The sequence below is a fragment of the Pyrgilauda ruficollis genome, unplaced genomic scaffold (genome assembly GCF_017590135.1).
Source record: "Pyrgilauda ruficollis isolate IOZ18807 unplaced genomic scaffold, ASM1759013v1 scaffold13, whole genome shotgun sequence".
NCBI lineage: Eukaryota > Metazoa > Chordata > Aves > Passeriformes > Passeridae > Pyrgilauda > Pyrgilauda ruficollis.
In genome coordinates, this window is record NW_024511432.1 from 49,061 (window position 1) to 75,830 (window position 26,770).

Here is a 26,770-nt window from a genome sequence, read left to right on the forward strand (position 1 = left end):
TGACTGTGCAGGGCTGGCACAGAGGGACACGAGGGGGTGTTCTGGTCCCTGGGGTCCCCAGCCCCATTGACAGCCCTGGGCAGGGGCAGTCCCTGTGCCCACCCCATCCTTGCACAACCCCGGGTGCTGGTGCTGGCCTGGCTGGGTCCAGGGGCATCCCAAGGGCCCAGCAGCTCCAGGGATACCAGCTGGGAAACAAACAGAGCTGGGGGCACTGGGCTCCAGTGACCTGGCCCTTGGGGACTGTCCCCAAGCGTTCCCAGAAAGATCCTGAAGCAGCACCCCTGCCAGAGAGGGTGGGAGGGACGGGAACAACCCACTGCCCGCCTGTGCTGGACTGGGAATACTGGGATGAGCTGTGGGGAGGTGAGAAGCCATGCCCTGAGGGTCCTTAGGGCCATCCTCCCCTGTCACCCTGTGGGGGACACCTGACCTGAGTCACACTCACCTGGGCACCCACGGCAGGGTCTGGAGCTGCAGCGCAGGGACTGCTCCTGTGGCTGGGTGAGCCCCACCCAGCGCTGTGGGGCTTAATTACCTTGATAATTAATGAGCCATCAGCACCAGCTGAGCCCCATCTGGGAGCAGGACTTTGCCCCATGGCACAGATGTGTGACCTCCCCAGGCTGCTGAAGGTGCCACCCGGGGGCACTGGGGACAGCGTGGGGACATCATGCCCTCCCCCTGTGTCACCCCTGGCTGTACACACCCGATGTCCCCATAGCCCGGCCCCTGGGGGAGCCGGTGGCCACGCCAGCCCCCGCAGTGTCCCCCACCCCACACAGGAGTTTAGCAGACATATTTATTTCTGTACACACTTATACACACAGTTCCCAGGGCAGCTCCATCCTCCTCCCAGGGCTGCCTCCGTGCAGGGTCCGCTCTGAGGTGGGGGCACCCCCAGATTTCCTGGGGTGCCGGGGCCACGCCCGTGCCCCCCACACCCCCACCCCAGCCCCGTAGTGTTTACGGGGAGAAGCCCCCTGCAGCCCCCAGGGCAGGGCCATGCACAGTCCTCCTGCCTCAGTTTCCCTCAGGGGCACAGGTGGGGGCTGACCCCCCACCTCCAGTGTCCTCACCCCCAACCCGGGTGAACTTTGGGGCTCCAGATGCTGAAGCTGCCCCGGTGGAGCCTCCTGGGGGGATCCTCCATCACCCCAACCCCTGCACGGGGTGGGTGTCAGGCACCGGTTCCATCCCCCAGCCCCTGCAGCCCCCCGCGCGGTGGTGGGGGGCTCTGGGGGGGGTTACTTGACGTGCTCGGCGGCGTGGGAGGAGCAGTAATACTTCTTGTGGGCGATGAATGTGGACAGGCTGCTGAACTTGATGTTGCAGAGGCGACAGTACCTGTGGTTGCCGTTGGGCACCGGGCCGGGCACAGCCTTGGCCGGGGGGGTCTGCACCCCCCTGTCCGTGTAGGCGGGGGGCGTGGGGGGCTTGCGGGCGGCTTCCCGCAGTCCCTCGGGGGCTCCGGGCGAGGCGGGGGCCCGGGGGGAGCCGGGGGGCCGGGGGCTGTCCCTGCCCTCCTTGGCGGTGAGGCTGTCCCGGCGGAGGCGGGGGGGACGAGGAGGGGACGCGGCGGGCAGCGGGGGCTCGGGCGTCCTGCTGGCACCGGGGGCCAGCGCGTCCGGGAGCCCCGGCTTGGCCACGAAGAGCCCGTGGGCGTTTCGGAAGTGCTCGAGGAGGTCGCCCTTGATGGCCCCGTTGAGGGGACAGTAGGGACAGGCGGCGAGGGGACCCTTGGCCCCCGGCGGTGGCAGGGAACCCTTGGGGTGACGCTGCAGCGAGTCCGCCCCGGGGTAGGGGATGCTGGGGCTGCCCGCCGGGGCCGCTCTCACCCGCACGCCTCCTTCGGGGTCCCCCTCGCCGGGGCTGCCGGGGCTGTGCCGGCCTTTGAGGGGGGCGGCCATGGCCCCCTTCATCTTCTGCAGGTGCTCCAGGGTGCGGGGCTGCAGCGGCGTGGCCGGGCACTGGTACTTCTTGTGCGCCAGGTACGCGTCCAGGCTGTTGAAGCTGATGCGGCACGCGGTGCACTCGTGGTAGTCGGCCAGGGGCAGCAGCGGGGCCGGTGCCGGTACCGGTGTCGGCGCCGGCTCGCTCTGCCACCGCGGCTTCTTGCTCAGGTCGATGGGACCCTCGGCGTCGGGGCTGGCGCGGGGCTCGGAGGCGGCAGCGGGCGGCTCGGCGGGCGGGGGCTCCGGGGCTGGAGGGGGTTCGGCGGGGCGACGAGCGGCACCGTGGATCTCGTAGAGCTTGCGGCGCTTGCGGGTGCGCAGCGGCTGCGGCAGGAAGGGCACTTTGGGGGCGGCGGGGCGGCGCAGGGGGGGGTCGTGCCGGGAGGCGCAGTAGAAGCGCTTGTGCACCACGTAGGTCTCGTGGCGGCTGAAGCGGATGTTGCACGCCTCGCACAGCGTCTTGCTGGGGTCCTCGTCCCCCTCGTCCCCCGCCGAGCTGCCGGGGCTCTGGCTGTCCTCGCTGCACCGCCCCGACCCCCCCTCCGCCTCGGGGGACCCCGCTTTGGTGCCCCCCTCTTCAGCCTTGCCCTCTGGCACGGCGGCCGGCGGGGTGGCATCCCGGCCGGTGTCCCCGTCCCCCGCTGCCGGGCTCTGCCCGTTGCCCGCTGGAGGGGACAGCAGCGTCCCCGGGGCGAGGGGACCCTTGGGTGCCCCGGGGGGGGCTTTGAGCTTGCGTGCCCCGGGGGGGCTGTCCTCGGCCAGGTGCCGGCTGGAGCAGTACAGGCGCTTGTGCACGTAGTAGTTGTTGATGTTGTTGAAGGTGATCTCGCACTCGAAGCAGGTGGCCCCCTTGGGCACCGGCGTGCCCGTGTAGATGGTGGGTGGCACCGCGCCCCCGTGGCCCTGCTTCAGCCGGCTGTGCACCAGCTCCGACATCTTGGCCAGGATCTCTGATGCCTGCGGCACCACGGCGGCCTCGTGGCCGAACACGTACTGCGGGAGGAAGACGGTGCCGCCGGCCGTGCCCGTCCCCGGCTCGCTGGGCACGGGGCTGGAGCCCGGCGTGGGGCTGGCCAGCTCCGACTTGACCTTGGCCGAGGACAGGCTGCGGGGGGACGAGGTCCGGGAGCCGGCGTCGGGGCTGCCGGCCCCCTCCCCGCTCCTCGGCGCCTCCGCCTCGCTGGCCGGGCTGCCGGCCGGCTCCTCCTTGATGCGCACGGGCTCGCCGGACGTGGAGGAGGATGAAGAGGAGCAGGATGCCGAAGAAGGGCCTTCCCCGTTCTGCGGCTGGGCTGGGGGTGACAGTTTGCCGGCCCTGGGGTCGGGGGGCGAGGCGGGCGGTGCCGGTGCGGTGTCGGGGCCGGGCAGCACCACGTGCTGCGGCAGGGCCGGCAGCGCCTCGGGCAGGAACGTGCCCAGGCTGCACTTCCGCAGGGACGCGTTGTTCGGCTGGCTCAGCCCTGCAGGGGGACAGAGGTGACAGCGTCAGCGACAGCCCCGGCACAGGGAGGATCAGCAGCAGCATCACTGAGAATGGTCCAGGGATGCCCCTCTGGGATGCCCCTCTGCCTCATCCCCCAACACAGGGGTGCTGCCCTGTCCCCCGGTACTGACTGACACCCCCAGGACAGGATCCTCACCCCATTCCCTGTTCCACACATCCTGGCACAGGGATGTTGCCATGTCCTGTTCCCAACACCTCTGGCACATGGATCCTGCTCTGTTCCCCATTCCCAACGTCCTGGCACTGTCCCATCCCCACCTCCCTTGCCACCACCGGTCCCAGCTGGGGACAAGCCCTGGCTGACAATGCCATCCTGTGTCCCTCCTGGCCACAGCCCCAAGACTCACCGGGAGCGAGGGGTTTGGCAGCAGGAAGGGCTGACCCAGGTGAGAACACCTCGCCCTTGGAGCCCGGCTGGCAGATCATGTGGTTGGTGACCAGGTGGCTGTACAGGATGTCCCTCGTGGTGGAGATGAAGCCACAGCTGTGGCAGACACCTGAGGGGACAGAGCACCGGGCTGAGCGGGCAGGGCAGGAAGGACGGTGCCCATCCCTGGAATGGGACAGGGCTGTCCCTGTGGGACACTCACCGTTCAGGGTGTCCGTGTGCACCTTCAGGTGCCGCTCACAGTTGGCCTTGGTGGTGAAGGCGGACAGGCAGATCAGGCAGACAAACGGCCGCTCTCCTGCCGGACAGACGGACACTCAGTGCTGAGGGGAGGGGGGCAGGGACTGTGGGGACACCCACAGGGCCATCCCACAGGGCCAACTCCCTCTGTCTCTACAGGTCTGAGATGGGGAAGACCTACAAGCGAGCAGTGCCAAACCAGTGTCCCAAACCAGCCGGGGAAAACCTCACCCCACTGCGCAGTGTGCTCCAGCCCTGCATCCTCCCTGCCCCTCCAGCAGCTCAGCTGGGGCCAGCCTCTCTAACCCGTCACCATGCTGCCACCCCAAAGCCTCCAGACTAGGGGTGCCATGCCATGCCATGCCATGCCATACCGCTGTGGCTCCGCATGTGGATCTCCAGGGAGCTGGCACTGGGACAGCTCTTCTTGCACTGTGGGAAGGGGCAGACCCTCTCGTTGGGATACGTCTCCTTGGGCTTCTCCTCCAGGGCGGGGGAGCCGGCGCCGGCGCTCTGCCGGCTGGCACAGTAGTACATCAGGTGGGCCTGCAGGTTGCGCTCGCTGCGGTACCAGATCCCGCAGTCCTTGCATGGGAACACGTCCTCTGTGGAGAGCAGGGGACAGGGACATCGCTGTGTGATGGGCTGGGGACAGGGACATCGCTGCGTGACAGGTTGGGGAGCCCCGACAGGGCTGTGGTGCTACGTGTCACTCCCCGTTTGTCCCTCCCCATGTGTCCCTGCCTGTCCCTTCCCATGTGTCCCTCCTCATGTGTCTCTCCCTGTCTTGTCCCTCCCCAAGTGTCCCTCTCTGCATGTCCCTCCCCATGTGTCCCTGTATTTCCCTTCTTGCGTGTCCCTCCCTGCCTGTCCCTTCCCGTGTGTCCGTGTGTCCCTCCCCGTGTGTCCCTCCCTGTCTTGTCCCTCCCCATGTGTCCCACTCCATGTGTCCCTCCCTGTCTTGTCCCTCCCCATGTGTCCCTTCCTGTGTGTCCCTCCCCGTGTGTCCCTCCCTGTGTGTCCCTGTGTGTCCCTCTCCGTGTGTCCCTCCCCACATGTCCCTGTGTGTCCCTCTCCATGTGTCCCTCTCCGTGTGTCCCTCTCCACGTGTCCCTCCCCACGTGTCCCCAGACTCACTGTTGACCACGGCGGTGGCCAGGATGGCAGCCATGCCGGCCTGCTGTGGCAGCAGCTGGATGTCCGAGTGCAGCGCCGCCGGGTACGGGGACTCCCCGGGCTCCGCTTTCACGCCGTGGTTGGGGACAGCTGGTGGCTCTGCCACCACGAAGGCGCTCAGGGGCTCGTCCTCCCGCAGCGCGCGCGTCGTGCGGCACCACAGGGCTTCGTCTGGAGAGGGGACAGCGTGAGCGGGATGGCCGCATCCCGCGCTGCCACCCGCCCGGCCCGGGCCCTCTGTCCCGCCCTGTCCCCGCGGTCCCGGCAGCGGCCGCTGCTCCCTCCCGGCCGTGGCCTGGAGATGGCGGTGTGTGCCCGTGCTGAGCCCCGCGGAGCCCGCCCGGAGCCGCCGAGCCGGCTTGTGCCCGTCTCTGCACAATATCCCACAATATCCATATCCCAGTGCCCATCCCTGCGACATGCCTGTGAGATCTCTGCATCCATCCCTGCGACATTCCTGTGCCCATCCCTGCGACACCCCTGCACCCATCCCTGCGACATTCCTGTGTCCATCACTGCATCCATCCCTGTGCCCATCCCTGTGACATGCCTGTGAGATCTCTGCGTCCCATCCCTGCGACATTCCTGTGCCCATCTCTGCATCCATCCCTGTGCCCATCTCTGCATCCATCCCTGTGCCCATCTCTGCACCCATTCCTGCCCCCATCCCTGTGCCCATCCCTGTGACATTCCTGTGAGATCTCTGCGTCCATTCCTGCGACATCCCTGCACTCATCCCGGCACCCATCCCTGTGTCCATCCCTACATCCACCCATCCTTACACACCACCCATCTCTGCACTCACCCCTCTGCCAATCCTTGTGCCCATCCCTGAACCTTTGTGCTCATCTTTACAACCATCCCTGTGCCCATCCTTACACCATCCTTGCTTCCATCCCTGTGCCCATTCCTGCATCCATCCCTGTGCCCATCCTTACACCATTGCCATGCCCATCCCTGTGCCCATCCTCACACCATCCCTGTGCCCATCCTTACACCATCCTTGCTTCCATCCTTGCTCCCATTCCTGTGCCCATCCCTGCTGGGACCCTCCCCAGCCCCACTGGGTGCAGCCACCCAAGGAAGCTGGGACAGGGACAAGCCCAGGGACAGCCAGCAGAGGGACAGGGAGAGCAGACACTGGGACAGGGGACACGGATGGGGACCCTCCCCACCCCCAGTGCCCCCAGTACCAACCCTTCCTGTAGATGACAGCGTTGGCATCGGGCTCTCCAGGCACAAGGGGCAGGAGGGACAGCCAGCAGCTCTCGTCCCCCAGCACCAGCGTCAGGGGGGGGCTCTGTGGGGCAGGGACAGGGGTCAGCACCGGGGTCACATTGAGGGGCTGCCAGGGGGTCACAGCACTCCCCAAAATGGGCTGGGGTCACACTGAGGGGCTGCCAGGGGGTCACAGCACTCTCCAAAACGGGCTGGGGTCACACTGAGGGGCTGCCAGGGGGTCACACGCTCCCCAAAACGGGCTGGGGTCACACTGAGGGGCTGCCAGGGGGTCACAGCACTCCCAGCTCAGCCCGTGCCCAGCTCAGCCTCCCCGCATTCTAATGAATATTAATGAGCACAAGGGGGGGGGAAATTAATCTCCCTGATCCTCCGATGGCTGCTGCAGTAACGATATGAAATCTAATTATCCATCCCAATATTTCCAACCCCTCCAACTCAGCCTGACAGTGGCAGCCAGTTGGGGCCTTATCGCTGCCAGGAGCCAAGTGCTGGCAGTGTGATAAAGCCCCCAACACATGTGTGTGACACTGGCACATGTGTGTGACACTGGCACATGGATGTGGCACACAAGTTTGACACACTGGCACATGTGTGTGACACTGGCACATGGATGTGGCACACAAGTTTGACACACTGGCACAAGGGTGTGACACACGGGTGTGACACAGGCACAGGGGTGTGCCCCTCTCATGTTGATGAGGGAACCCCCCCTGCCCCCCTGGACACGGGAAATGGGGCTGGGGGCTTTGGGACCCCCAGCACCTCCCCAGGGATGGGCACTGCTGGTGCCACATGGGCGGAGTCCCCTCGGGGAGAGGAAGATCCCTTCGGAATTCTGCTCCCGGCATGGGGACACCTGCGGGTCCCCCTGGATGGAGGGGCTGCCCAGGACCCCGCAGCACCCCAAGGTGCTCCCAGCACCCCTGGGTGCCCACCCCGGCTCCCCGCGGCGGCCCCAGCCCGGCGTGAAGCCCTTCCTTGTTCTCCCTGGAACAAAGAGGTCGCTGTGTCGCTGCACAGCGGCGATAACCATCGGAAACCCGATCCGCTCCGCATCCGCCGGGACGCGCATCCGCACGGCCCCTGCCCTCGCTGCGGCCCGGCCTGGGGGGCCGCGGGCACGGACGGGCTGGGGGGACAGTCCCGGAGGGGCTTCACCTTCCCTTGGCACCCCGAGCTGTCTGCCAGAGCCTTTCCAAGCAAGGATTTTTGGGGGAACTGTGGGATCAGGTAGGGGCGGGTAGGCATCTTCCTCCTCCTCCTCTTCCTCCTGCTTTTTTCCCTCCTGTTCTTTCTCCTTCTCCCTCAGCAGATGGGGACACACAGTGCTCCACAGCACGGAATATTAAAGCCACCCAGTGCTCCCAGCTCCCACCAACACCCCAGGCTGGGATCACCTCCCACATGGAGATGAAGAGCAGAGCCAGGCAGGATTTGGGGGAGACCCCCTGCACCCCCTCCCCACTGCCGCCAGCAACAAAGAGGAAGGGACCTGAGGGTGACAGCCCCTATCAGGGATGGGGCTGCAATTCCTTCCTCCCTTCCCTGAGCAGAGATAGGGAGGGAGGAGAGTGGCAGAGGAGAGCAGGGCTGGGAATCATCAGCCGGGCTCGATAAGGGAGCTGCTGAAATGGGAGCAAAAATATTTAGACAATAAATGAAGTATCAGAAAAAAGCTGCGCATATCTTGGGGAAATCAATCATCCTGTACCGGGTGTCTGGACACACGGCGCCAACCGGGAGATAGGGAGCCAAACTGGGCAGATAAGGGTTAATCAAGGATTTAATTCAGCAAAGATAAACGGGCCTGAGCTTAAAAAAAAAAAAAAAAAAAAAGAGCAAAGGAGAGAGGAGGAGGAGGAGGAGGAAGAGGTGGGGATGGAGCCAGGGCTGGAGGATCCTGGGCTGGAGCTGCCTGTGTGTGGCTCGGGGGGGGATGTGGAAGGAAGGACGTGGCTGGGATGGAGGATCCAGAGCCTAAAAACACCCAGAGTTACACTCAGGGCCACCTCCCTCCTCTGCTGCTCCCCTGGGTGATGGCACCAACAGCCACCAGCCCCTCGGTGTCCCCTCAGTGCTCCTCTCCTGCACCTTCCCCACGGCTGCTGGTGCTTTCCAGGCACCAGCAGAGTCCCCAGGGAGCAAATCCGGGGTGGGAAAGGCAGATCCCATCTCCTCTGCGAGGAGACAGGTGCCACCAAGCAGCCTGTGCAGAGGGGATGGCAACCTCCTGTCCCCTGCCTGCAGGAACGCTCTGGGCTGGCAGGGAAACCCCAAACCAGGAGATTCCAAGGGCTGAGGAGCTCAGGCAGGGACTTCTCTTCCCGAAGAATTCGTTTCCCGGGGCCTTGCCCCGGCAGCGTGCCCTCGGGTGCTCCTTACCGTGTCGCCGTGGCGCGGCGATGCCGGCTCGCTGTGGATGCTGCCCGGGAAGGGGCCCCAGGAGAAGCCCTCGGGGAGGCTCCGGCGGCTCCGCACCCGTCTCTGCCCATCCCGCACCTCCAGAGCCAGCTCATCTGCGGGGAGACACGCACAGCATCAGCGGGATGCACCCCAAACCCCCGCGGTGTGCCACCCGCCTGGAGCCGGGAGCTGCTGGGGGTGTCCCGCGGGGGGATCCAGCCCATCCCGAGGGATCCTGCCTGGGGGAACCAGCCCCATCCCGAGGGATCCTGCTGGGGGGGATCCAGTCCATTCCGAGGGATCCTGAGGGGGGGATCCAGCCTCATCCCCAGGGATCCTGCCGGGGGGATCCAGCCCATCCCGAGGGATCCTGCCTGGGGGAACCAGCCCCATCCCGAGGGATCCTGCCAGGGGGATCCAGCCCATCCCGGGGGATTCAGCCCCATCCCGGGGGATCCAGCCCATCCCGGGGGGATCCAGCCCATCCCGAGGGATCCTGAGGGGGGGCTCCAGCCCCATCCCCAGGGATCCTGCCAGGGGGATCCAGCCCCATCCCGGGGGATTCAGCCCCATCCCGGGAGATCCAGCCCATCCCGGGGGGATCCAGCCCATCCCGGGGGTCTGGGCCCTGCGGAAGGAGCGTTTCCCATCCCCGCACCCGAAGTCGCAGCAGCTTCAGGGCTTAATGGCTTTGATTATCTGATAAGGCTCTGGTTTAATGGGTTAGATAACATGTGAATACGCTATGAAGGCTGCTCGAAAATGTTTTAACTGTGCCTTTGTCTTTGGGAGCGCAGATAAGATGGCAGGTAACCAATACCCAGATGGATGCGCTGCCTGCCCCTCGCCGCCTGCTGCCCCCCGGACCCCAGCAGCTCCCCGGGGCCAGCCCGTGTGCCCGAGCCCCGCGGGGTCATCCCCAGCCCCGGCAGGGAGGGACAAAGAGCCCCTGAAGGCCCGAGGGGCCGCAGCTGGTCCCGGGTGCCGTGGGCAGGGAGGAGGCTGCGCTGGCTGAAGGTAAAATTGCCTTTGGAGCCGGGAGCGCGGGGAGGATAAAGCGATCCCATGGCTGCGCTGATTGAAATCTGATGTGTTTATTAGCAGGGCTGACATCTGGATCCTCCCGGCGCTGGGGTGAGCTGAGGTGAGCGACTGGGAGCGCTGGGTGGTGTCACCTGCCGTCGCCCAGGTGCCACTGCCACCCGCGGGTCCCCTCTGCCCACCCCGGGCCGCTGGGGACTGCCTGGAGCACATCCCAGGAGAGCAGCCGGTGCCACCTGGGCAGAACCCGCTGCCCACTGCGAGGTCTGGGGAGGTGTCCAGGCTCCCCGAGGTGTTTGGGGTCACCAGGCTGGTCCCTGGCACCCTCCAGCCCTGTGCCACAGCCCCCAGCACTGCTGGGGATGGGCTCTGCCTCAGCTCCCCTGTCCTGCCTTCCCACTCCCACAGCCTGGGAGCCCCTGGAGCTCCCAAAGCCACCCTGGCCATGGAGATCCCAGCTCTGTTTCTAGCTGGGATTTCACCCCTGCAAAGGGGTTTTGGGAATGAGCACGGCACGGGCTGTGCCTGCCCTGCATCCCTGGCATCTTCCCACCCTACATCCCCCACATCCCTGGCATCCTCCTGCCCTGCATCCCCCTGCCCATTTCCCCACCAGCTCCACCTCAGCACAGGGATGAGGAGGAGGAGGAGGGATGAGGCCTTTGAGGAGCTGTTGGGATTTATTCCCCGGCACAAACTGAGCCTGAGGAAGGGTCCATCAAGGACCGGGGCAGGCAGGGAGCAGAGTGACCACCAGAGTGGCCTCGGAGCTGAGCGGGGCAGTCCCACCCTCACATTATCCCACATTTCCAGCGCCTCCCACCTGATTGCCAAAGTGCTGCCGGGGTGCTGGACTCCCCCCAACCTCAGCATCCCCGAGGGGTTTGGGGTCACCAAGCTGGTCCCTACCACCCTCCCCATCACCCCTAAACCCCCAGCAGCGCTGGCTCCCCTCTGGCTTTGCCACCCCGCAGATCCCAGCTGCTTTTGGGGAGCGGAGCCCAACGGCCACGTCCCCCTGCGGGTGCCCCCCTGCCGCGCCCCCCCTTCCCCGGCTCACTGGTAATCAGCAGCGTTTGGGTCAGGAGACCATGTCTCCGAGATAAGAGCATTCGCCTGACACTTCCCATGTCAGAGCACTTCATCTTGTGTGTATCAATCCCCAGCAGAGAAAACACGCAGGCGCTGATAAAGAGAAAACCGTTCCAGACAGGGGGACAAAAATAGTGCTGCCACAGCCGGCCCCGCTCCCGCCAGCGCCCCGCAGCCTCCACCCACCCCAAAACGGGGTGCTGGAACCCCAGTGACGGTGCTGAACCCCTGCTCGTGGTGCTGGGAGCTCCTCCAGCGGGGTGAGTGTCCCTGGGCCAGCCAGGGATGCTGCCAGAGCCCCTCCTCTGCACCCACGTTCACACAGCGAGGGGAAAAAGGAGGGAAAAGATGATTTTTCCAGCTAAACACACAGCACTGCTGAGTGGGAACAGGGAAATGATGGGGAGGCCTGGGAGATGCTGTGTGCTCCACGCTGGGAACAAAGCCCAAAGGCAGCGAGCTGTGTCCCCATGTGGGACCACCAGGCTGCAGGGAGCGATCCCACCACGGATCCAGGCACATCCCGCTGCCTGCAAGGTTGGGAAGAGCTGCTGCCAGCCCCTGGGGTGTCCTGGAGCAAAGTCCCTGAGCTGCAGCTCCCTGTGGGATCCCCTGGCAGGTGAACACCCCCCAGGTATCTCACCTGGCCATCGGTCCCTCCTTATCAGGGAGCAGGGCTTATCTCCCAGCTCATTAACCAAATTGGGCAGGGACCGGCCTGTTTGCTCTGGGGCACAGAGAAAAGCAGCAGGGAGGAAGGAAAGAAGGAAGGAAGGGAAGCAGGAAGGCAGGAAGGAGGGAAAAGCCCCGGAGAGCCAGGTGCACCTGCCTGGTGTGACAGGGACTGGGAACACCGGGCTGCTCCTGGCTTATCTTCCCATCGAGAGATTCCAAAGGAATCTGTGGCTGAGCTGTGCCAGGAGCAAAGATTAATCCTGTCACCACCCCATGGCCAAGCAGGCATGGCTGGCACCCACATTCCCGCCCATCCCGAGGGTCCAGGGTGGGCACAGGGGGAGGAAGCCTGTTGGGATGCACAATTCCAGGGAGGCATGGGGTGTGATGGAGAGGAAGGCCAGAGCCCACGGGCACGGTGACCACAGCATTCCCAGGGCCAGGGAGAGGAGTGGCAGTGCCAGGAGCAGCACTGGAAGCTCTGGAGATGCAGCCACATCCAGGCACTCCCATTTGCTTTGCTTGTGGGAGCGAGCAGGAGGGAAGGACAGAGGGCTCCCAGGCAAACCCACTCATCCCTCCCCATCCCATTGCAAGCTGTTCCCTCATCCCTTTGCCTCAGCTGCATCCAGAGGACTTGAACCACATCCAGACCAACTGCTCTGCCCCTCAGTGGGCACCCGGGCTCGGAGGTCCCTGCAGTGTTTGCAGCTGCCTGGATACTATCAGGATAAATACTGCTGTCAGTGTGTCATGGGATCACATCCCGGGATCAGCCGCCCTGCTCCCATTAAACTCAGAGCCCTGTGCCAGCCTGGGGGGCACAGCAGATGCAGCCCTGGTGATGGGAGACTGGGAAATGGGGATGCATGGATGGATGGACGGATGGACCTCCAGATTCCTCCTGAGGGGCTGAACAGTTTGTTTAGATGTGATTCCAGTCCTGTGGATGCAGTTGAGGCAAAGAGATGCGGGAGCAGCTTGGAATGGGATGGGGTGGGATGGGTGGGTTTGTCTGGGGTCCCTCTGCCCTTTCCTCCTGCAAGGAAAGCAAACGGGAGTGCCTGGATGTGGCTGCACCTCTGAACACCCCGGAGCAAACGTGGGTGGCTGCAGGAGCTGGCCTGGCAGAGGGATGGAGGGAGGGATGGATCCATCAGTGGCTACCCAACCTCCCACGGCTCCCTGCTCCTGCCTGGGGAAATCCGAGCTGGAGAAGCCCCAGTTCCCCCCAGTTCCCCCAGCAGCCCTGGCCCAGCCCCAGCTGCTGTTTTTAGAAGCGGCGAGAGCGCGGCGGAAGGAATAAATCCTGACAACTCAACTACTGCAATGATGTGATGGCACCGCTCCGATAAGATGGAGGGAGCCGATTGGGAAGAGTCTTAAGCTGTGAACACGCAGCATCTCCACTCTTCACCTCCGCTCACAAAGGGAAATCTCTCCAAAGGGGCTAAGGAGATTATCCCGGCTTTGCCGTCCCGGGTGCTCGAGTAATCAGGGCAGCCTTGGGGACGACAAAGGAGTGAGGAGGGTTTAAACTGAGCCTTGCTGGGCTCAGCTCTGCTTGGGCTCAGCCCCGCGGATGGAGAGGGGATGGCCGTGGCACAGCTGGGCTCTGCCCCCCGGTTTGGGGTGCTGGGGAGGCCCTGATGGGGCGGGAGCCAGGGGGGATTTCTGCCTTTATCTCTGCTGCCCATCGCTTGCCACTTATTGATTGTTTGCTGCCCGAGTCCAAAAGCGACTCCTTATCGGGCTGAACCCTGCCCCGGGGTAATGGAGCAGCCAGGCCCTGCCCCGTGGGCACCACCCAGCGCCCGGGGGGCTGCACAGGGGGGCTGCACACACAGGAGGGGCTGCACCCCAAAAGGGCTCGCTCATGCTCGCCAGCTGTGGGGCACAGCTGGCAGGCGCTGGCGGCGGGGTGGCACCGGCCGTGCCACGTGTTCCCCGGGATCACCCCACGGAAGCTGGGGTGCCCTGCCCCTGCAGGATGGGCTGATAAGCATTCCCGGGACATTTGCCTTTGGGGTGTTGCTGTGCCTTTGCTGGGATGGGGCTGGGAGGGGGTCCCCATGCCAAGGAGTGCCCATCCCTGAGGTGCTGCCATCCCTCATGGCAAGTGGTTCCCATGCCAGGGAATAACTGGGACCTGTGCCTGCAGGGATGTGGATAGAAACACTGGGAATAAGGTCAGGAAAGGCTCAGGGAGGATGGGAAACAGGAAAACTTCCTGGCTTCCCTGGGGCTGCCAGGACCTCTGTGCCCTGTCCCTGCTCTGCCCCACTCACGGCCCCATCCCAAGGGGTTCCCATGCCCGGGGTGCTGCCATCCCAAGGCAGCCCTGTTCCCTGGGGTCCTGCTCACAAGGGACATCCAGGCAACACACGGGACCTGTGACCTGTGTCCTGGGGACAGGAATAAACACTGGGGAAAGCAGCAGAAAGCGCTCAGGGAGGATGGGAAGGAGGAAAACTTCCTGGCTGCCCCGGGGCTGCCAGCATGGCAGGACCCCTGTGCCAGGGACACCCTGTCCCTGCCCTGTCCCCTCTCCCGGGGCTGCTGGGACCCCTGGCTGTGCCCAGGCAGCGGGAAGAGGGCACTGGGGGGGCAGGAAGCCGGAGAGGGGAGGAAGGGGATGGAGGGGCCCCCGGAGCCGATGCAGAGGGAAGATATCCCGTCCGGAAAAGGGGAGGGGACCGCAGGGGGGGACCCTGCCACAGCCCCAAGCGCCTGTGGGGGGTGGGAGCACCCCCAGGAGGGGGTACCCAGATGGAGGAGGGGGGTCCAAGCCCCAAATCCCCATCGGTCCTCAGATCCAGGCAGGGCAGAGCAGTAAGGTGAGTGATTGACAGCTGTCAATCAGCACCAGCCTGGAGGCATCACCACAAGAGTGTAGGACATTGACATTGCTCTCCTTCCCAGGGGATAATGGGAACAGATGCCTGAGCATCCCTCCACACTGTCACTGTCCCCAAAATCCCTGAGCATCCCTCCACACTGTCACTGTCCCCAAAATCCCTGAGCATCCCTCCATGCTGTTACTGTCCCCAAAATCCCTGAGCATCCCTCCATGTTGTTACTGTCCCCAAAATCCCTGAGCATCCCTCCATGTTGTTACTGTCCCCAAAATCCCTGAGCATCCCTCAATGCTGTCACTGTCCCTAAAATCCCTGAGCATCCCTCCACACTGTCACTGTCCCCAACACCCTGAGCATCCCTCCACACTGCCACTGTCCCCAAAATCCCTGAGCATCCCTCCACACTGTCGCTGTCCCCAAAATCCCTGAGCATCCCTCCACACTGCCACTGTCCCCAACACACTGAGCATTCCTCCATGCTGTCACTGTCCCTAAAATCCCTGAGCATCCCTCCACACCGTCACTGTCCCCAACACACTGAGCATCCCTCCACACTGCCACTGTCCCCAACACACTGAGCATTCCTCCATGCTGTCACTGTCCCCAAAATCCCTGAGCATCCCTCCACGCTGTCACTGTCCCCAAAATCCCTGAGCATCCCTCCACGCTGTCACTGTCCCCAACACCCTGAGCATCCCTCCACACTGCCACTGTCCCCAAACTGGGTCAGATCATCCTCCCACTCAGCAACGTCCCCAGACCAGCTGGAGCATCCCTTCACCACATCAGTGTCCCCAAGCTGTCCCCTGCACCCTGCAGTGACCCAGGCACAGGAGGACATCCCCCAGCAGGGACAGGCGCTCTTCCACATCCCAAACCCGGGACAGGTGCCACCATCCCTGCTGGCATCGTCCCCACCCCGCTGCCTTTGGCAGGACACACGTGGGGCAGGGGAAGGATCTCAGGGTGCTGGGCACCCCCTGATTTGGGACTCTGGGGGTGCCAATGCTCTGAATCCTGAGTGCCCCCCTCCCCCAGCAGTCTCCCACAGACACAACTCTCTGCTGCTCCGCTCCCAGCGATAAAAGGGAATAGCTGGGATAATTTTTCCCACCCACACATACCAGGGTGGAGGGGGAGGGATGGGGCAGATGTGGCGGGGGCCGTGCCCCCCCGGACGAGCCGTCCCCCCCATTATGCCCTGCTCACCCCGATAATGAACCTTGAGGTTTCCAGACAAACCCTGGGCAGCCAGAGATTATTGAAGAGGGAGATAAACACAACTGAAGGGAAGGGGGAGCTGGGAGGAAAAGGGGGGGGAAAAAAAAGGACTTGGGAGTTTTAATTAGATGCACCAAAAAAAAAAAAAAAAAAGAGGAGTTGCTCTGTGCCATCCTGATATGGAGGATGGGAGGTGAGAGTTTGGGGGATCAGGAGAGGAGCCTGAGCTCTCTAATCAACCCAGAGCCATCACTACTGCCCAGAGGAGATATTAATATTAAATTAATATTTCATAATTAGTAATTAGTTATTAAATAAAGCCCAAACAGGCAAGACAGCAGCAGGGCTTGGGGTTCAGCAAGGTGGAGCTGCAAACAGTGATGCTGGTGGAGGAAAGGGGGTGAAGAATTCCCAGGGAATTCCCAGGTGAGACATGGCTGGGTGGGATAATGCAAAAGCCACCCTGGGTTTGGTCACAGCTCCTCCAATCCTGTTCCCACAAGGACAAAAGCAAAAAGCTCCATCCTACCTGGTGGAAAGGGAAGAATCCAGGATTCCCACGGGCTGCAGCCTCCCAGCAGCTCCCAGTGGGAATTCTTTGCTGGCTCATCACGAGGCTGAGCAGCCCGTCCCTCAGCAGGGATCTCCTCTGCTGCACTCCTGCCCTGGCTCCATGTGAAATTTGCCAGAGATTTTCCTCTTATCCTTCTGGGAAAGCTGGCTGGAATTGCTGAGATTGGCCGGGCAGGGATGGGGCAGCCCTGCGATGGGAGCTGGAGGCTGCTCCCAAAATTCTCTGCTACCCACCCTTCTCCAGGGCAAACCAAAATGAGTGGGCAAGATGGAAACCTGAGGCATGGATGGAGGGGGGCTCCATCCCCTGGGGCTGTGGGGAAAGGTTTAGGGGAATCTGGGATGGTTTGGAGGAATCTGGGAAGGATGGACATCCTGCCTCCAGCCCTGGCAGAGGATGGAGGGAGCACAAGGCATGGCCATGCTCCATCCATGATCCCACTGGCAAGCAGAACAGAGCCAGGGTGTCCCAGCACTCTGGATGAAGGGTGGCACATCCTTAAAGGCTCTCAGGTTCGGGATTTCAGCCTCCAGCTCCTGGGAACTTGCCCATCAGCCGGACAAGCCTCGTCCCCCTCCAGGGAACAAGGTCACTTCAAAGCTAAACCAAAATCCTCCTCCCTCCTGCCACGTGGGGCCAGGCAGCCCCAGGGCGAGGTCCTGGCAGGCCACATCCCCTCTGGAACAGCGGGACAGCCTTTGGGAGCACCATCCCACCGCGGGGGTGACCCAGTGACCCCCCAAAGCTCCCGGGCTGCGAACAGAGCCCCCCCGGGCGCGGCGCATCCTCGCGGCCGCCACGGCTGACACCCGGCGGATCCTGCCAGATAAAGCAGAAAACTCAGGCTGCTCCCAGCTTCCCTTTTCGCCAGCTCCATCCCTGATAAGTGCCGAGCCTGCAGAGGCCCTGATAGCCGGGGCCATCGCGGCGGTTGGTGCGAGAGGAACACCCTATCGGCGCGGCATCGCCGGACCGCCGGCAGCTCCAGCCACACCGACATTCATACCGCTGCAATTACCAGAACAGAGATGGGCTGCCGGGCCCCGATAATAAAATCTCTTTTACATAAAGAATGCAAATAACCCGCTCCCCGAGAGGCGAGGGGGAAGGGGAGGCACGGCCTCAGCCAGGCTCCTTTGGGGAGCTTCGGGATGAGCGGGGTGCGGTGACCCCACAGGGAACGGGGGGATCTGTGGGGTGCGAGCTGCAGCCCCCTCCCACCCTGCCCTGGGGTCCCGGGAGCGCTGGGGGCAAAGGGCTGGGAGCAGATAAGGAGGAGCCGGGGGTGGCCTCGCAGCTCCTTCCTGGCCGGCACGCAGGAAGGGCCGGGATATCAGCGGGGTCGGCAGGAAGGGGAGGGGAGCGGGGCTCCCGTGGGGATCGGGGCAGCTGCAGGAGCACGTGTGCTGGCAGGCACCGCTTCCCAGGGCCCTGCAGCACCGCAGCCTGCTGGCCTTGGGGACACCGCGGGGCCCGTCCATCCCCAAAGGGCCGTGGCTGTCCTCAGCGGGGTCAGCACTGCCCAGCACTGCCGGCCGGAGCTGGGAGCGCCCCTGGGAGGAGCAGGGTGAGGGCAGCACCCACAGGGCCTGAGACGTGGCACATTCACCCTTGGGGGTGTCAGGTCCCCCTGGTGCCATCCCCATCCACCTGCCAGGAGCCCTTCCCAGTGGAACAACCCACCCCAAGCGAGGTGTGATGGCCACGAACTAAACCACGGGAAGTTCCACCTCAACGTGAGGAAGAACTACCCATGGAGGGTGGCAGAGCCCTGGCACGGCTGCCCAAGGGTGTGGGGTCTCCTGGCTGGAGCCATCCCAAACCCAGCTGGATGCGTCACCTGCTCCAGGTGTCCCTGCCTTGGGCTGGATGATCTCCAGAGCTCCCTCCCTGCCCCAGACATTCCGTGATTCTGTGAATCCGTGTGGCACGCATCTGTAACCCCGTGGCTTTGGAGATAGTGGGTTATAGGGCTGAGGCTGCCCACAGGGCCAGCCTGGCCTCGCTGTGTCCTGGTGCCCGTGGCCCCAGCGTGGAGATACCAGGGGGAGATAGAGGCTGAATTTGCTCCTTGGGGTTTTGATAACCATCACCAAACCACCCCAGCGTTGCTCTTGTGGTTGTCAGGATGTTGGTGAAGTGCCCTGGTGTGACACAAGACGGGCCCAAACCCTGCCAGTGCCAGGGAGCGTGATGCCAGCTGCATCCCTGCTGCTCCCAAATCCATGGTTATACCATCCCAACAGCACCCTGGAGATGTCAGGGATGACAACCATCACCTCACACCTCCCCTCCAGCAGGAGTTCTGGGGTTTGCAGCCCGCCCCGCTCCCAGTCCTCCTCTCATACTGGTGTGTGCAAGAGGAGGCGAATGCTGGAGGCTGCTCCAGCACATCCAGTCAGGACACTGGGACAAAGCAGGATGGCCCCACACCAGAGACTCACCTGGCCCATTCCAGGTGTCTGGCTCCTGGGGGTTTTCTCCAGGATCAGGCTTCTCCGGCTCCTTTGGACTCTCCAGAGCATCTCTGGACTCTGCAGCAGGAGGGGAAGGCAGCAGGTCAGGAGCAGGGCATTCCAGAGGCAGCACTCCACAGGGGCTGGGACCACCAGAGCAGCGACACCGGGGTGGGGATGGGATCCACATCCCCCTGGGAACGCCCCACGGCCCAGCCAAGCCCCTCCACCCCACCCCAAACCCCTGGCACACCCGTGCCACGCCACGCCAGCGGGCCGAGCCCCGCTCCCCTCACGGCTCTATTTGTGGCGTATTCATAGCAACTTGATAACAATTATTTTCTCCATTAACTGCTGCTGGAGATGGGCTGATAAAGCCAATCTGCATATGACAGTGTGGCAGATTAGTGCCCAAAGTACATGTTTGCCTTGGCGTCCCGGGCGGATCGAGCAGCGGAGCCCAATCGATCGGCGCCACCGCGGCCGCCCAGGGGTGACGTCACCGCCATTGGAGATTATTAATACAGGTGATAAGCGCAATGATTAACATCAAATAAATCAATCACCGGGTATAAAAGTCCTATTATTTTTGGCTATAAATCAAAGTGCCTGGCATATCGATTTTTATCCATCGCGCTGAAAGCTTTAGTGGCCGTTATTGCTGCTGGGCCTTATCTCTGCTATCACCTCTTTATCGAGGCAGGCCAGTGCCAGGTGCAGCTCCGCGCCCCGGCTCCGGCTCCTCGCCCCCAGCCCGGCTCCCCCATCAGATAAGAGCCCTGATTCCCTCCACCACCGAGCAAAGTTTGCCTGGGAGACCTCCCTGACTCAGATACTGGGGTCCCTTCCCTGCTCCACTTATCAGGTCCCCTCCCTGTTCCAGTTATCAGGCTCCCTGCCCTGCTTTGCTGTAGGATCCCTTCCCTGTCCTGCCTCTTGGGGTCCTTTTGCTGAAATCGGGGTCTCTCCTTGCTCCAACTAGGGTCCACTCCCTGCCCCAGCTTTGGGGTCCCTGGTCTGCCCCAAATACTGGGGTCCCCTCCCTGCCCCAGCTACTGAGGTCCCTCCCTCGCCCCCCATTATCAGGGTCCCTTCTCTGCCTTGTGATCTCTCCCTACCTCATCCTGTTGGTGTTATCAGGGTCCCTTCCCTGCCCCAAATGTCGGGGTCCCTGACTCTCCCAGCTATTCGTGTCCCTTCCCTACTCGACTATCAGGATCCCTCGCTGTCCCAACTCTCAGGATCCCTTCCCTATCCCGGCTGTCGGGGTCCTTCCCTGCCCCAGCTGGCGTGGATCCCTGGTGCAGCATGGCCTGGCTGCCCTGTTTTTGGGGACGCTTGTCCCCAGACGCAGCCGGAGGCAGCGGGGTTTGCCGGGAGCCGTGGCTCGCTGCGGCGGCGCAGCCTTGCCCCGGCGCGGTTATCTCAAAGGGCACTGCAAACATTAACTGATTGGGATTTGCCCCCACCTCCACAGGAAGGAACTCGGAGGATATCTGGGACTGTTTCAGCCCGGCCCTGAGTCGCAGCCACCTTTGGGGCGCGGCTCGGCACGGCGGCAGCCTGGCGGCCGCGTGGGCACCACGGTGCCACCGACGGCCCCGTGCCCCCCAGCCCACCCGTGGCACGGCCAGGGCCACCAGCTGTGCCCCCTGGGGCTGCTTGGCACCCCGGGAGAGTCACTTGGTACACCAAGGGATGTGACTTTGTCCCCTTGGGTGGGGGAACTTTGCACCCCGAGGGACGTGACTTTCATCATGGGTGGGGAGAGGAGTTTTGTAGGGTAAAGGATGTGACTTTGCACCCCGAGAGGTCACTCTGCATCCCTGGGATGGGACACTTTGCACCCTAAGGGAATGTGACTTTGCACCCCAGGGTAAGGGGAAGGGTCACTCTGCACCTGAGGGGTCACTTCATATCCCAAAGGTCACTTTATATCCCTTTGAAGGGTCACTTTAAACCCTGACTATGTGACTCTACACCCCAAGGGACACACCTTTGCAACCTGGGCTGTCCCCAGGGTGCCCAGAGGGATGGAACTCCCAGGGACACAGAGCTGTCACTGGTCCCCCAGCCCCGAGGGGTGGCCAGGCTGCTTCCTGAGCTAATGCCCTGCAGGTCGCTCTGGTGGCAGCGCCTGTCCCCGCGGGGAGGGGACAGCAGGGACAGCCCAGGGCTCACCTTCACTGCCGGGGGGGCTGCAGGTGTCACGCTCGGCGGAGCCCTCGCAGTCCGAGGTGGCCCCGTCCCTCTCCGAGGGGCTCCTGTCCCCCACCGGGGCGTCCTCGCCTTCCTCCATCGCTGCCAGGGACCCTGTGGGAACACGGACAGGGCGGTGAGGAGGGCACAGCCAGGGGGAAGAGATGCCAGGGGGATTTCCCAGCTGGGAAATCAGGATGCTGGGAGGAAATGCCACACAGGGAAGGAAGGGAAAGCCCTGCCCAGCCGTCCCTGCAGTGCAGCGTCTCCCTGGGGAACACTGTCCCCTTAGAGTGGCCATGTCTTGTTCCAGGTGTCCCCTCCCTGTGGCACTGTGGGGAATCAGCAAGAGGAGTCCTGTGCACGCAGATGTGGCATCACCTGTCCCCACAGCAATGGTGCCCACCATTATCCACCCTTATCCAGCAGCGGACACAGACCCACGGGGATGGCACTGCAGGGGGGCCACGGGGACAAACAGGGTGCTCCCAGGGGACACCCCTCAGCCCTGCCATCCCTCTCGGCCGTTTCCATGGCAACGCAGCCGCGTCCCCAGCCAGGCAGGCACGGCCCAGCCCCGGTGGCACACATGGCTGGCACCGCACGACGCCGGGGGCTGCCGGGTCCCAGCCAGCCCAGGACCGGGGACCACGGGGGGTCACGGGGGGACCACGGGGGGACCGGAGCGGGGCCAGCCCGTCTGCAGACCTCAGCTGCTCGCCGTGACTCCAGGCATGTATATTTACAGCAGCAGAACAAAGAGCCCATAATCTATACAAAGCACACAACAATGAGCGTGAATAAAGAGGCTGCTGGAGAAGGGAAGGCAATTTATTCTAATTCTGCTAATTTCAGTTCCAGCACAATTAAAAAGGCTCTGATAATATTCAGAAACAATCGCCAGCTAACAAATCGTTTCTCCCGCTGTAAATGAAACATTGTTAGGCTAATTTCTTCCTTCACGCCTTCACGGCTCTTGGGCTTCTGATAAAGTTAACCCGACGCTCGCCTGCGCCGGGGTTTGGCACCTCCAGCCTGCCCAGGGAGGGGTGGATGGGGCTGGGAAGGGATGGGTGGGACCAGGAGGGCACCTGGCACCCACCCAAGGGTGCTGAGACCACCCACATCCTGCCCAGGAAGAGCAGGAAGCAGGAGGAGGATGGGGATGGCTTTGGGTACCACAGCATCGTGGCCTACGGGGATGATGGGCAGCCAACAGCAACCCATCCAAGGTCCCTGGATGAATCCCAAATCCCACCCCGAAATACCCATCCCCAGCCAGGAGGGAAATGAGGATGCCCCATATAAATCCAACTGGATGCTCCATATAAACCCATCAGGAGTTTGAGGGCTGTGGTGTCACCAAGTTCCTGCAGGGATGATGGGTGGCCACCAGCATCCCAGTGCCACGCCACTGGGGTCCCTGGATCCACCTGGGATGACCCACATCCATCCCCAATCAGGAAGGAGATGGGGATGCTCCATCTAAATCCAGCTGGGGTTTGGCCGCCGTGGTGACACCCAGTGCCTACAGGGATGATGGGGAATCAGCAATCCCAGAATCTTGTCACTGTGATCCCTGGATGCGTCCTGGGACCACCCACATCCCACCCCAAAACGCCAAGTTCCAGCCACGAGGAAGATGAGGCTGCTCCATATAAATCCAATGTGTCAAACCTGGTATGGGGACAATTGGTGGCCAACAGCATCCTGGAATCTCACACAGTCCCTGGATGCATCCCATGCCCCACCCCAAAGCACTCCCAAGCACAAGGGAGATGGGGATGAATAAAGTAGATAAATATAAATAAAAATAAAATAAAAATAAGATAAATCCAAGCCTGTAACACCAGGGTTTTGGGGTGTCACCCAGTGTCCACGGGGGAGGCTGGGTGGCCAACAGCATCCCAGAATCGTGTCCTTGGCTGCATCCCAACCCCACTGCAGCATCCCACTGCCCACCAACCCCCAGGGACGCGCTGCCAGCGCTCCCAGCTGCGCGGGTTAAACGAACCACTGGGAAAAAAAAAAATCAAAAAAGGGGAAAAAAGGGAAAAATAAAAGCGAGTGAGGGAGAGGGAGCGCGGAGCAGGAGCGGAGGGAGCGTCACTTGCCCGGGATTGCTGGGAGCCCTGCACAGTTATCACTGCACACAGCCTCCCTCGGCTGGCCTGATCTGTCTATTCTTCATTAAGCAAATACGCTGAAATGGAAATGAAAACATAATAGCTATTTGATTCTCGGCGAGATATTTTGCATATTGGTTCAGTGCTGATAGTGGAATTTCATCAACTCCCTTTTTTCATGCTTTAAAACTGAATTACTGAGGCTGGTTTTACAGAGAGGGGAAGAGCCAAAAAACGCTCCCTTCCAAGATACTCCGCTTCGACGATTAACTCTTCTCCCTCCCTCCTTTTTTTTATTGATAACGAGCAAGGATTTCTTTTTTCCCCCCCCTTTTTTTCTTCTTTTTTCCCCTCAAAAAATAATAATAATAAAAAAATAGACAGTGACTGTACAAACTTGCAGGGAGCTGAGGTGCTGTGCCCGTGTCAGCAGGGCTGGGCCGAGGGTCGGCATTCCCAGGGAAACCCGGCGTTATCCAGGTAATGATTTGATCACTGCGCTCCAATTAAGGCTCTCCCAGCGCAGGAACAATCAAGCTTTTCTTGATTCTTTGTGCTTAGCTGGTAAATTAAATAAAAGGCAAAAGAATATAGGGAATCAAGGAGGAGGGGGGGGGACTTTTCCAGGCTGCCAAGAGCGAGACCCTGGGCGCTCGGAGAGCCGGCACAGAGACAAGAGCAAAGCGATAAGAGGCCTTGATAACAGATAGAAAATAGCAACAGCCACAGACTTTCCCACCGGCTCTGGAGCAGGGAGGAGGAGGAGGAGGAGGAGGAGGAAGAGGAGGAGGGGTTCCCGTGGTGGAAAGCAGGTCCTGGATCGGGAACACGTGCAGGCTGGTGGCAACCTGCCTTCGCCGCCTGGCGCTCGGTGCTGCTGTCAGGTCCAAGTGTTTATTTTTAAATACGAATTTAAATAAAATTTCCCATCCTACTCCTTTCCAATTCCCATCTCTGGAAGCGTTCAAGGCCAGGTTGGATGGGGCTGGGAGCAACCTGGGCTAAAAGGAATGTGTCCCCGCCCGTGGAGGGGGAGGAAGGAGATGAGCTTTAAGGTCCTTCCAACCCAAACTGTTCTGGGAATCCACAAGCCTTATTTCTAAAAATAAAAATTCCTCCAAGTCCCATCGGGCAGGGGATGAGTCCAAGGAGGGCTCCGGGAGTCAGGGAATGAGGGACAGAGCCTGGGCCTGGGTGAACTCACATCCCAAACCTTCCCTCCAGACACCTCAAAGCTCAGCCTTGGCTCTGGGTGTCACTAGGGGGGACAGTGGGGACATCTCAGCTGTGCCAGGGCATCCTGAGGGACATTCCAGCTCCACCAGGCAGGCAACATAATGGAGGATCCCTTCTCCATCCTTCCAGCTCCTCCTCATCCCTGCGCTGGCACCATCCTCTTCCAATCCCAATTAAAAAACCACAATAACAATAATAATAACAATAACAATAACGAAAACCAACCTAAAAGCAGGTGGGCAAGGCTCCAAACCAGGTTTTGGGATGCACAAAGCATCACCAGGATACTCGTCCATCAGCTCATGCTGGAAATGTGAGAATTCCACACAGGCATCGCTTCCTCACTACCCTAAATCATCTCTTTTTCCCCTAAATTATGGAGCCAAGAGCAAAGTGCTGCAGGAACAGGGCAGAATTCCTCAGGGCAAGATGCTCCTGGAGCCAGTCCCAGCTGCTCCTCCAGCACAGGCAGCCCTGGTGCCTTGGTGGGGTCTGGAGCATCCCGGGATTCCCCAGGCTCCGGTGGCGGGGCTGTGCCGTGCCCGCCCCGCTGCCAGAAACACCCGGAGAACAACCCGGGCTGCAAATCCCGCTATCTGATGGGCCACCCGCCCGCTCTTCTCACCCAATTCCTCCCTGGGCCCTGCCGATGTTTGTTTTACCAACGACCTCGGCTGCTCCCCAGTTCCCTGCGGATCGGGAATGCCAAGCCGGGACAAACGAGCTGGCGGTGGGCGCGGTACGGATCCACCGGGAGACCTCCCCCCCGGTGATGCTGCACTAAATTCCAATAGTCTGGGGTCCCTTTGAGAGGAAAAAGGCTTTTGGGGCACAAATCAGCCCTCTCCCCTATCAGCCTGGCTGCAGCATCCCAGGCATCTCCCCATGAAAGATCAGCCCCGTGCACGGAGCCGATAGCAGCTGGGGCCGGCCCCAGGGGGCTTTATCTCAAATTTGGGGCCCTTCTCCATCACCTCCAGATAAAACTCACCCTGACCCTGCCCGTGGTGCCCTGGGAGAAAAGGACAAGGAAAAAAAAAAAAAGTATGGTTGGAGAATTGGAAGGTGCAGGGGGGGATTTATAATGTATTGATCATGATTTGGTATTAAATTATTACTGGTTTATCCAGGAGGTGGTAGGGATTGCTGATGGGGGATATTTGTAATAATTGATAAATTAAATTTATACTTATTACATTTTAGTATTTAGGCCTAATTTATCCAGGAAGGGAATATGGGACAGAGGTGCTGGGTGATTCTGTAATTCTTGATGGAAGATGCTCCAACTGCTCATGAGGGGCTTTATAATGATTAACATTATTACACTGATAATCTATTAGGCCTAATTTATACCAGGAAGGGGAATAAAGGAAGGGGTGGGGGAATAAGAAACGGTGGGGGCATGGAGGGGATGGGTGATGCTGCCATTTCTCAGGGGATGCCATTTGTAATAATCATTAAGTTTATAATAATGATCACATTTATAATAATGATTACATTTATAATATACTTAGGCCTAATTTTCCAGGAGGGGAACGAAGGACAGGGTGGGAATGGGGGTGTTGGGAAGGCTGGGATTTCTTGGGATGGGATGGGATGGGATGCTCCAGTCCTTGCTGGGGAGCTGCTCTGTCCTAACCACCACAGCCTGCTCTGGTGGAAGGTCCCTGCCCTGGAACCGGATGAGCTTCAAGCTCCTTCCATCCCAAACCATTCCAGGGTGAAATCCAGAACCACCCCCCAGGGACGGAGCCCCCAGAGCATCCCTCGGTGCTGCGCTGCCCCAGGGGAGCCCCCCAGGGAAGAGCAGAAAGCGGGGAGAGGCTGAGCCTGAGAAAGAGCAGCGCTGCTGATAGGGGAGGGATTGGTTTCAGCCCGAGCTGCTCGCGCTGCCAAGCCCAGGCGGGATCGCGGCGGGTGCAGTTACTGAACATTCATCACTGCCTGAACTCTGTAACTTTATCAGCAGCGAGCGGCGCCAGCGCCGGCCCCGCCAGCCCCGGCTCCGATGGGCCGATAAAGCACCGAGAGATTCCGGGAGATTGGGGCGCTCCGGGGGCCGCCATTCCCAACAGGAACGGCCGGCGGATCAACCGCGCGCGAGGGAGGGGAAGGAGCCAGGGAAGAAATCCGGGGACAATGACAATGGAGTGACTTTAGGTTTCAGATGGGGTCGATAAGGCCCTGATAGATTTGGAGAGAGGAGAGAGCGGAACGGAGCCGTGCCTGGCGCAGCAGATGGATGGGGATGCTCCGGAGAAGGGATGCGCTGAACGTGGCCTGGAGAGCACGCGGAGCCACGAGAGGCTGCTCGGAGCACAGCAGGGAAACTGAGGCAGCTGGCGAGACCGGGAGAGAAGGACCAGTCCTTCCTGGGGGCACTG

General features: G+C 61.7%; 1 protein-coding gene across 1 annotated transcript in view; it reads right to left on the minus strand.

Annotated features, from left to right (window-relative positions):
- Window positions 1-1,105: 1,105 nt before the first annotated feature.
- The window catches only part of ZFPM1 (zinc finger protein, FOG family member 1), a 35,057-nt gene continuing 9,392 nt past the window's right edge, over window positions 1,106-26,770 (minus strand). The window contains exons 2-10 of the mRNA XM_041458866.1: window positions 21,007-21,138; window positions 18,814-18,903; window positions 8,888-9,021; window positions 6,461-6,563; window positions 5,225-5,434; window positions 4,462-4,692; window positions 4,050-4,145; window positions 3,807-3,956; window positions 1,106-3,415 (exon numbers count right to left, since the gene is read on the minus strand). Of these exons, the coding sequence (XP_041314800.1) occupies window positions 1,248-3,415; window positions 3,807-3,956; window positions 4,050-4,145; window positions 4,462-4,692; window positions 5,225-5,434; window positions 6,461-6,563; window positions 8,888-9,021; window positions 18,814-18,903; window positions 21,007-21,138 (3,314 nt within the window). The 3' untranslated portion in view covers window positions 1,106-1,247. The remainder of the gene's footprint in view (window positions 3,416-3,806; window positions 3,957-4,049; window positions 4,146-4,461; window positions 4,693-5,224; window positions 5,435-6,460; window positions 6,564-8,887; window positions 9,022-18,813; window positions 18,904-21,006; window positions 21,139-26,770) is intronic.